Here is a 10,735-nt window from a genome sequence, read left to right as displayed (position 1 = left end):
GTCGTTCGTCGTCCATCCTCTTCCTCTATTGTTTCTTCTTCTTTCAACATACATACATATGGACCACTAAATAGGTCCGTCCATCAATATTCCTTATTGAGCGAGTTGTGTCCTCCATATTAATCGATCATTTTTGGGGTCCATCTCCACCACCACCACCTTCGCTTCAAAGCCAAGTCCAAATTGCAAGCATACAAACACCCATCATTCTCTCCACCATTAATCCTCAAACCCATCATTTTTGCACCTCCAAATCAATTGCACGCACCAAACTTTGATTCCCCCATCTCCACATTTCCCTCTCTCTTCCTTGCCTTCAAAGTTAAAGCACCACATTTGCATGAGCGAACATTGCACCACCGCCACCATATTGTCTTACTCCCCCAACCTTTCCTCGCTCCTCTATCTCACACTCTCCTCTCTATCCACTATGTCTCCCTCTCTCCTCCTCCTCCTCCTCTTCCTTGGCTTGTGGGTGACGTCCGCCACCGCCCGCTGCACCATCACCACCTTCGCCAAGAGCTACAACAAGTGCGTCACTCTCCCCACTCAAGGAGCCTCCTTGGCGTGGACGTATCACCCCCTCAACGCCACCCTCGACCTCGCCTTCTCCGGCTCCTTCATCTCCCCCTCCGGCTGGATCGCGTGGGGCCTCAACCCCGACTCCCCCGCCATGACCGGCGCCCACGCCCTCGTCGCCTTCTCCGACCCCACCTCTGGCGGCCTCCTCCTCCTCCCCTTCGTCCTCGACCCCTCCGTCAAGCTCCAGCGCGCCCCGCTCCTGTCCCGCCCCTTCGGCCTCCACCTCCTCTCCTCCTCCGCCGTCCTCCGCGGCGCCCCATCCGCCCGCGCCGGCGCCGAGGTCCAGATCTTCGCCATCATCAAGCTCTCCCCCAACCGCACCCGCCTCCACCACGTGTGGAACCGCGGCCTCTACGTGCAGGGGTACTCGCCGACGATCCACCCCACCGCACCCTCCGACCTCGCCTCCCGCGCCACCATCGACATTGCGTCCACCGCCAGCGAGGTGACCCCGCCGGCCCCGGACGCGCTCCCTTCGGCCCACGCCGCGCTGAACGCCGCGTCGTGGGGGTTCCTCCTCCCGGCGGGCGTCGCGGTGGCCCGCTACCTTAGGCAGCGCACGTCGCTTGGGCCGTCGTGGTTCTACGCGCACGCGGCGACCCAGATCGTGGGGTTCCTGCTGGGAACTGCAGGCTTCGCGATGGGGATCATCCTGGGGAGCCGGTCGCCGGGCGTGGAGTACGGGCTGCACCGGGGGCTGGGGGTGGCGGCGTTCGTGGCGGGTGGGCTGCAGTCGGCGGCGTTGCTGTTCCGGCCGAAGACGACGAACAGGTACCGCAAGTACTGGAAGTCGTACCACCACTTCGTGGGCTACGGCTGCGCGGTGCTGGGGGTGGTGAACGTGTTCCAGGGGATGGAGGTGATGGGGCTCGGTCGCTCCTACTGGAAGCTGGCTTACTGCTTGGCGCTGTCGACGTTGGTCGGCGTCTGCGTCGCGCTGGAGGTGAACTCGTGGGTGGTGTTCTGCAGGAAGGTGGAGGAGGAGAAGGCCGCGGTGACGAGGGAAGGTGGCGGTGGCGGCGTTGAAAGCCATCATCAGGTCGTCAAAGCCAAGGCATGATGGTGCTTTAGGATTCGGATTCCAATATATATATATATATATATATATATCAAATTTATTTCAGTTGTTACGGCGGTACATTTCGATCGTGTTGTGTAGATTTGGTTCTATCCAACAACTGTTGAGCAGGCCATCACTCAATTGACTCGATCGAACCAGTTCGAGAACCAAGTCGAATTGATAGTTTTGGGTTCAAATTATACATTCGAGCTCGATAGATTAAGTCGGATTAGGCGTTGTTATTATACTTAAGTAGCCTGCGGAGTTTATTTTATGTGGAAACTGTCTTTAAGAAAAGACTACACGTGCCATCTGTACCGCTTGTCGTCTTTCCAGCTGTAACTTGCGGGTGGAAATGGCGAGGGGAACCATTGCGAATAAATGCTCCTGCCGCCGACACGCGTCGCACATCTGACGATCGATTCAGATCCGACGGTCCCACCGACTCAAAGCTACACCTCTTAACCTCGTTCCTCGGTCAAAGTTACCCGATCCCACACCCCGAAAAACTACCAGCCTCACCGCGACGAGAGGGGGTGCGGGGCCCGCGCTGAGAACTCGATACGACTCAAATCACGAAGCATTTTTGTATTGAAGTTTAAGGCGCGGTGGGCCCTTCCTTCTATTGGGCACTCGTACGAACTTGTCGTCGACCGTTTTCGAGGCCACACCTTCCCCCTTTTAACGCTCCCACTTACCAAACTGACCTCCTTCGGCCTCCTCTCTCCCATGGCTTCTTCTACTTCGCCTTCGAGTTACCATCCCATTCCCCTCTAATCTTTCTCTCCGCTTTGCGCTCTCTTGATCGGTGTAAGATACTGAAGATTGTGCCTTTGCCATGGTCTCGCTCGCTGACTCCCAGTGCGGGAGGGCTCCGCGCTACCACCATGGCCGATCCATGCGCACGGTGCGCTCCTACCTCTTCCACCACCGTCCCTCCACCGGTGCCCCGCCCGCCCTGCCCCCTTCCTCCTCCGCCGCCGTCTCTGAGAACCTGACCGACTCCGTCGTCGACTTCAAGCTCCGGGAGCTCGCGGTCGGGGTAGGGTCCTCCGTCGCTGAGCCTGCCGCCTCCACCGAGGAGCTTCTCGAGATCTCTCGGGAGTTCTCGGACTGCTCCAGCTTTGGCTCCGACATCTCCGGCGAGCTCCAGAGGTTGGCCTCCCTCCCCAGATCCGAGGCGCCGCGGAGCACTGCGTCGCCGGAGATCGATGGCATCGAGGCGCTGGGGGGAACAGGAATCGGCTCGTCGCCCGAGATCTTGGAGAGCGCGTCGCTGGATGGCGTGGAGCCGGTGGTGCGCGCGTGCGTGGAAGGCCTGGGGTCGCCGTCGGCGGAGGCGAAGCGCGTGGCGGCGTCGAAGATCCGGCTCCTGGCGAAGCACCGGTCCGACTTCCGGGCGCTCATAGGGGCGTCGGGGGCGATCCCGGCGCTGGTTCCACTGCTGCGTAGCACGGATCCGGCGGCGCAAGAGAGCGCGGCGACGGCACTGCTGAACCTCTCGCTGGAGGAGGTCAACAAGGGCCGGATCGCGGCGGCAGGCGCGATCAAACCGCTGGTCTACGCAATGCGGACTGGGACGGCGGCCGCGAAGCAGAACGCGGCGTGTGCGCTGCTGAGCCTGTCGATGATCGAGGAGAACCGGGCAACGATCGGGGCCTGCGGGGCGATCCCGCCGCTGGTGGCGCTTCTAGTGGGTGGGTCGAGCCGGGGCAAGAAGGACGCTCTCACCACGCTCTACAAGCTGTGCTCCACGCGGCGGAACAAGGAGCGAGCGGTGAGCGCAGGGGCTGCGGTGCCGCTGGTGGGCATGGTGGGGGAGCCCGGCGGGGGCACGGCCGAGAAGGCGATGGTCGTGCTGGGAAGCCTGGCGGCCATCCCGGAGGGCCGTGAGGCGATCGTGGAGGCCGGCGGCATCCCGACACTTGTCGAGGCGATCGAGGCCGGCCCGGCGAGGGGGAGGGAGTTCGCCGTGCACGCCCTGCTCCTGCTCTGCGCCGACAGCCCCCGGAACCGCGGCCTTCTCGTCCGCGAGGGCGCCATCCCACCGCTCGTCGCCCTCTCGCAGTGCGGCTCCGCCCGCGCCAAGCTCAAGGTACGCCTTTTCCGCCGCCGCCTCCTCCCCCACGACTCTTCCTCTCAAAGTAACACATACTGTTGTGATGTTGCGCAGGCGGAGACGCTTCTCGGCTACTTGCGCGAGCAGCGGCAGGACATGGCGAGGTAATCTCTCGCTTGCTGATAATGGTAAAACCGTAAATAATGGGCCATGCTGTCACCTTAAAGTGGCTGGTTTTGTGTGCGCTGTTTGGTACTAATCACTGTCGACTGACCTGTTCTGAAATGATTAATTATATTGGGTAGGGAATAGCAGTAGATCTGTAAAGAGTTGTGGTGGGTGATGCCACCATACTCTGTCATCTGATCTTGGTGTGAGGGTTTGAGGAAGGGAAAGGAGAGGATTTGGGTTATAAGACTCTGGTTTTTTTGTTTGGGTTTGTCATCCAAATTCTGCTGCTGCTTAAAATTGCTGTGTGTTGGGTATGTAAGACTTTGTTGAATGATGATGCTTGTTTTATCTCAGTTTGACTAATGTTGCGTTGACATTAAATCAATGTCTTCTTAGCTATCTTATTTTATGCTTTCTACTCTGCAATTGATCATGTTGTTTGGATGAGCAAATTTGGCTGCAGATCTTGATATGTCTCCATGGCTTCTGCTTCTTCGTCTTCACATGCATTTATGTCTGCTTAAGCTCTATTTTTCAAGTCCTTCCATAAATATATTTAGGTTAGCATATTTCTCAATATACTTTGCAATACTTGAGTTATTAATATTGCCCTTTTGTTGTTTTATGAGATGGTCTAGCCTCTGAGTGAGAGCTCAAACAAGGAACATAGATATTATTATTGTTGCTGTCCTTTTATGCTTTTTGATTAAAAAGAGAAAATTCAAAGCATAAGAAAAGCATCTTATGGGAGCAACCCATGCTAACTCATAAAACAATGATGTCTAAACAAAAGCTCAAGAGAAAAAAAAGGGTGTTCATTTTGGGAGTATCACCTTTATTCTGTTTACATGTTTTCTTCTAATCAACAGTTTAACAACTTGAACTTTTTAATCTAAATTAAAGTGCCAACTCCATTTTTTTTTTATTTTCTTTTGCGATGGATTAATTAGGTACACACTATTGTTGTGATTTTAAATGTTCTTTGAGGAGTAGGCATTCTTACTCTTCCCTTAGGCTACATTTTCAAGCATTATTTGATACTGTGTCCATAGTTTAAACCTAACAATCTCAACCTCCCAACATGACTGAACACACATTGCCAGCCCCTCGTGCAACCCAGCAGTGATTAGGTGACAAACCCATCTAAACAACCACATGCACACACAGTCCTCTGTCCATATGGGAGTTGGGAGGACATTGATGAAGTAGAAGACAAGGTCCTCTTGTTTCTTTTGTTGGATAAGGAAGAGCCAAACACTTGACTAATACAAACAACAAACTTTGTCCAACACTCTCTACAATTTCCTTTTGTTTTGTAAATATTGGAGATTGCACAAACTGTACAAATTCATTTCTCAATGAGACCAGTGTAAGTCTTCATTATCGACCTTGAATTAACATCCATTTATATGAGAGGCAACTTAAAACATTCTTCACAGGATACATGCATCTGCAACTTTTTGTACAGGTGTATTAACTGAGTTGTTGTAATGTAATTGCACTGCACCACATGCAGGTTCTGACCCAGCCTTCAGATGTTCAGAGCTTTTTTCATGGATGTTGCAAATGGTAGCAGCCCATGGCTAAGCTCAAAGCAGATAGGCTGTCTGTTTGATTCATATTAGCTGTTGCAATGGGTTGCTTCAACCATTGGTGAAGATAAAAATGTCAATTTGGTACTAAAGATTCTTTGTATTGTCATTATTTTGTGGCTGATGGTTTGAGGACTAGACATATCTGCCACTTCCTTTAGGCTACATTATGCATTGGATCATCAACTTGACATTCTCTATATGACCAACTACCTCAAGGTCCAACTTGTTTGAAGGCATAGCAGTTTTAGCTACTGGTTACAGACATAGTAGCCACAGTGGCTGATGAGCTCCACCTAACAACCTAGCCACATGCATGAACAAATTTATCCTCTCCATCTGTGAGTTGCAGAACATTGAGTGAAGAAGAAGACAGACCATGTCAAGATCAGTAGTTCTTTCTGCATCTTATCTTCTCCCTGCAGTCTGACTTTCTTTCTCCTTCTACTGTGTGCCAACTGCAGGTTCTAAACCAGCCCTAGAAAGCTGCATTATCTTGACATGAATGGAGACAACAAATGCAGCAACTGAGAAGATCTCCAGTGTGACAAATGAAGATTCTGAACCAGCTTTAAAAATCTTGGATTCTCCTTACATGAAGAGAACATCATATTGCAGTCACTGAATGTAAATTAGATGCAAGCAGTGCTGGTCTTATCCAGTAGTCACCTACCTCCACCTAATGGATACAGAACATCCACAGTTGATAGTTCCACTGGCTCCACATTGCACTGGAGGAACAGTCACAAATCTAAAGCTGTAGTGGAGCAGTCTAAAATCTTTTTTCCATCCAAAAAACAATAGACACAAGACAGACTGGCTCTTCACCATAATCCATTATGAACTGATGCAGATAGCTGTCAAATAGTGGACCCTAAGTTGTTGTGGTTGAGTCCCTTTACATGAAAAATGACAATGAGTTGTATTTTAGATAGCATAGTATGCCTTTTGCAGGTATTTAGGATTGCCAATCAATAATAAGTTAAAAGAGTATACAGATGAGACATGATCTACTTCATTTATGTTCATGTTGTTTCGATGTCAAATTAATAGTTGCTTTATTGAATGAACAGTCTGAAACAGAGGAAAGTTGCTCAATGACTCGATTGACAGACAGAAGATTGATTTGGGCCTTCTGCAGCCCCAAAAAAAGATATCTAGACAAAGATTGTTTCACTACTTGTCTCAAAATTTTGGAATGATCTGTGAAGCCTAATTTGACAGTAATAAGAGCCACCCACATTCTTCCATGCCCTACATAGAGATGCCAATTTCAAACCTTACTATGGTGAGAGAGGATTTTATCTCTGTTCATAGAGCTCTAACCAATCATAGTTATAATACTTATGGTTTACTGATTATCTCTACCCTATTATTTAACCAAACTCAAACTCTACATTATATTCAATACAAAGATAATGATACGCCGATGCCCGGATGTCATATCACTGTTAGCACAATACCTACTCAAATCTTACTAAAAATACACCGAGTAGAGCATACTAAACTATCCATTATAAAATAATCATCCACAAAAAAAAAAAAAAACATCGAGAGTAGATTATATTTTTGATATACTTGATCATCGATTATTATTCTAACTTGAGCATCCGAGAGATCTTACCAATGACATATCGACTTATGGTTTACCTTATTATTTAACCAAACTCAAACTCTACATTATATTCAATACAAAGATAATGATAAGTCGATGCCCGAATGTCATATCACTGTTAGCATAATACCTACTCAAATTTTACTAAACTATCCATCCACAAAAAAATACACCGAGTAGAGCATACGATCTCACTAAACTATCCATTATAAAATAATCATCCACAAAAAAAAAAAAACACCGAGAGTAGATTATATTTTGATATACTTGATCATCGATTATTATTCTAACTTGAGCATCCGAAAAAAAAAACACTGAGTAAAGCATACGATCTTACTAAACTATCCACTATGAAATGAAATAATCATCCAAAAAAAAAGAAAACACTGAGTAGATTATATTTTCATATACTTGATCATCAATTATTATTCTAACTTGAGCATTCCGAGAGATCTTACCGATGACATCTCGACTCAAATTTTTATGGGTCGATAGTATGAAACATCTTATCATCTCAAATAGTGATCTTGTGACGAAAGGTAATCGGAACTAAGTATATGTATTGACATATCGGATGATCAGAAATGACACTAACAATAGTCTAATCTTAATTAAACTCAAGCTTCTACAGATAACACCTTTTCCGTAAGAAAAGAAAAGGTTGGGTTAGATTAGACGAGGAGGGTCCTGACTGACTCACACAACTTTTCACTGGTTGCATGCCTTTTCGTGATACTTTCTCTCATCATGTTGTAGAGCACAAATGCGATCCTGAGAACTTTTGCTGCTGCCGTTGTTTATGGCTTTCGGTGTAGGCGTGAAGGAATGGCACAGCCCCACTTTGTCCGCCACATGCAGCCTTAAAGCCATGCCATGGCATGCGGTGTGGGAACTGCTGCTGCTGCTGCCTTGCACCTTTTCTCCTCTGCGCATGCTTGCTCTGGCGGAGCCTTCCATGATGCACAGTGGAAAGGAAGGAGTTCCAAATGCTCTGAAACAGTGAATCATGAGAAATCATGCTCTCTCTCTCTCTCTCTCTCTCTCTCTCTCTGTGAGTGAGCTGATGATAGTTTTCTGTGCAAAAAGACTGATGGTGGAGCGATTAAGATATTGAGAACATTGTACTTGCTGAAGCCAATCGAATTATGGATTGAGTTGCAAATGCAAATGCTTCTGCTCTCGTTTCTTGTGTTGATCGATAGGTTCTTCATTTTCCTGCATGAGTTGTGGGTCAGGATCTTCCCTTCTGGTGCTTCAATTGCTTAGCCTCAGATTGCCAATCCTGTGCACTGTAGAAAATGAATTTGTGAATCATACAAAGCCATATGATCCAATCCAATGAAAATAATTGACTCATTGAGTTGATACAGATTGAATTATAGTAGTAGACACATCTAATCCCGTCTTCCTAATTTAACCTCACCAAGTCAATGTATCATATTTATACTCATCAAAATCCATTATGATTTCTTCCTATTAATATGATTCGATAAGGATATTATAATCTTTCCACTTAGGAGATTATATGAACCAAAATCGAGCTCTCGTCGAAATCTAATATTAGATTCATTTTAAGATATTTTATCATGATCAAATTCAATAGTTTACCCATTTTTTGTTAACTTATGCAACTTATTCCAAATATTCTTCTGAACAAGCAAAAGAAACCTGCAAGTTTTATTTTATTATGTTAATTATTTCATTCTATGATCCTCTTTTTATGAAAAATAGGTTGAATGAATCAAACTCTTGTTCTTCAATGTGTGTGACATAATGTGCATCCAAGGCCAAGGAAAACAGATGATTGAAAAGTGCTAAATTGAGTGATCAACTTTCTCTTGAATTTTCCTTTTGACAAAACCTTATGATTTTAGACTTTTGACTATCTACTCTGTGCTCATAGTCACATCAGCTAGGACAAATGAATCCTTCATTACTGTGACAGAAGTCAAACTTCTCATGCCCAAGCCATCCTCAATGTCTGCACCCTCATCCACCAGAAGATGTGGAAGAATGTGATGTGCTTCCCCTCTCATAAATGTGCTGACTTTTGTGATGAACAATAGTCAATTTTCATGGCTCACCAGAGTAAGGATTTTGACTGTTGTCTCTTCATTTTGACTACCACAGTGTCAGGTTTCTCTTTTCAGAGATGAAACCACCACATCCTCCTCAATCACAGGAGGGGATGATGGTGCCTTCCCAGGGTAAACAAACAAAGATTTGGTCCATCAATTGCATCATCTATAGTTCTGAATCAACCCAGAAATGTCTCCATGTGGGGTTTAGGTTGTGAACACAAGCAACCAGGTTTTGTTCCAGAAAATAATCTGACATTTGTGTTGGTGGAAAGTTCCAAGTCATGGATGTAGATGGACTGTGGCTGTCAGATTTGTGAATCATGGAGCCATTTTTGGCTTCCTTGGATTGGATGCTGGCATTTTAGATCATGTAGCAGCTGGTGCACATCTAAGTGGAATGTTACCCCTGAGGGGCTCAAAGATCATAAAGGGTCAATAAAGCTGTTAAATAAATTAAAAGTTTTTGGGACATATTTAAGATGTTATTAGAGTAAAATCAGGAGTTCTATATCTGTCTCTCTTTTTCATTGGTTTAATTAAGAATATTCATACAATATCTGTTTTTCATTTGAGCTTGTACCATACACTTAGATTTCTATTTAAAAGGGAATACTATTATGCTCTTAATCTTCTTTGAAATAAATTTAATGTATGTATACTTGTAAAACCAAAAACTTGCCTGTCATTTGATTGTTGAAGTAAAGACAAAAAGAAAATTTCTAGTTGACAAAAAATACCTCTCAGAAACTTGGTCAGGACTATTATAATAGTAGATCTTCAAAGATAAGATATTTTAGGCACTTTATGTATTGATTTTTTTTTTTGATCTATTCTAGTGGCAAATATTAGTTTTCTGTGTCAATCTTAATTAGAAGCTAAATATATGTTAAATCAAAATTTTGTGACCATTTCCACACTACCTCCCCTTTTATATTTCCAATTCATCAAGTAAGAGCACATAGATGATGGGAACAGCAACAGCAGTTTGCCAGATTCTTCCAGTATGGAAGCTTGGAATAGGTAACAAAAAGGAATAAGGGAGAGACTGGGATGGCCCATCAATTATAGCTGCATGCCAAGATGATGGACCATCTCACCTAACTTGACTACTAGCCATCTAATTTTTCTCACCTTCTTTATATTAACATCATAATTGTCACATCAAGGACACTGGGTAGATGAGTCTCCTATTATTGTTTTGGTGCAAGAGCTTTGCAAACAATGGATCCTACTATTAGTTGAGAGAGAGAGAGAGAGAGAGAGAGAGAGAGAGAGAGAGAGAGAGACTGGTGTCGTTAGTAGGATCAACCAGTTGGGAGTGATCACACAATAGGTGAGGCTTCTCAACATTCAAAAGCATGCAAATGAGAGTGTAATGCCTCAGCTCATTATGGTACAACACACAAGAAAATGTAGCTGACAAGTCAAGACTGACACCAAGCCACCCCATCCACCATAGCTTTTGGCCTATCCACTGCAACCCTCCACCACCAAAAACACATCATAAGCCCTTTTGGCTTTTATGTGTGGACTTGTCTTCCCATCCAACTTTATCATATAATACTCTTTCCTGCC

General features: G+C 46.0%; 2 protein-coding genes across 2 annotated transcripts; both read left to right on the top strand.

The window, feature by feature from the left end:
• The first annotated feature begins 324 nt into the window (after nucleotides 1-324).
• LOC135598840 (cytochrome b561 and DOMON domain-containing protein At2g04850-like) lies at nucleotides 325-1,776 on the top strand. The gene has a single exon (XM_065093226.1). It carries the CDS (start codon nucleotides 341-343, stop codon nucleotides 1,640-1,642), a length of 1,302 nt encoding a protein of 433 aa, XP_064949298.1. The 5' UTR covers nucleotides 325-340; the 3' UTR covers nucleotides 1,643-1,776.
• Nucleotides 1,777-2,344: 568 nt separating this feature from the next.
• Nucleotides 2,345-4,059, top strand: LOC135586862 (U-box domain-containing protein 4-like). Its single transcript, XM_065093225.1, has 2 exons — nucleotides 2,345-3,737; nucleotides 3,816-4,059. Exons 1-2 carry the CDS (start codon nucleotides 2,481-2,483, stop codon nucleotides 3,867-3,869), a joined length of 1,311 nt encoding a protein of 436 aa, XP_064949297.1. The 5' UTR covers nucleotides 2,345-2,480; the 3' UTR covers nucleotides 3,870-4,059.
• The last annotated feature ends 6,676 nt before the right edge of the window (nucleotides 4,060-10,735 follow it).

The sequence above is a fragment of the Musa acuminata genome, chromosome BXJ2-1 (assembly GCF_036884655.1).
Source record: "Musa acuminata AAA Group cultivar baxijiao chromosome BXJ2-1, Cavendish_Baxijiao_AAA, whole genome shotgun sequence".
Classification (NCBI taxonomy): domain Eukaryota; kingdom Viridiplantae; phylum Streptophyta; class Magnoliopsida; order Zingiberales; family Musaceae; genus Musa; species Musa acuminata.
Note: the sequence above shows the minus strand (reverse complement) of the source record. Positions and strands in the feature narration are given on the sequence as shown.

What these genes read in the sequence shown, in the direction of transcription:
- LOC135598840 (XM_065093226.1), top strand. Translation starts at nt 341, where the DNA reads ATGAGCGAACATTGCACCACCGCCACCATATTGTCTTACTCCCCCAAC.
- LOC135586862 (XM_065093225.1), top strand. Translation starts at nt 2,481, where the DNA reads ATGGTCTCGCTCGCTGACTCCCAGTGCGGGAGGGCTCCGCGCTACCAC. An exon ending in CCGCCCGCGCCAAGCTCAAG is followed by an intron (nt 3,738 to 3,815) that starts GTACGCCTTTTC and finishes GATGTTGCGCAG; the next exon opens with GCGGAGACGCTTCTCGGCTA.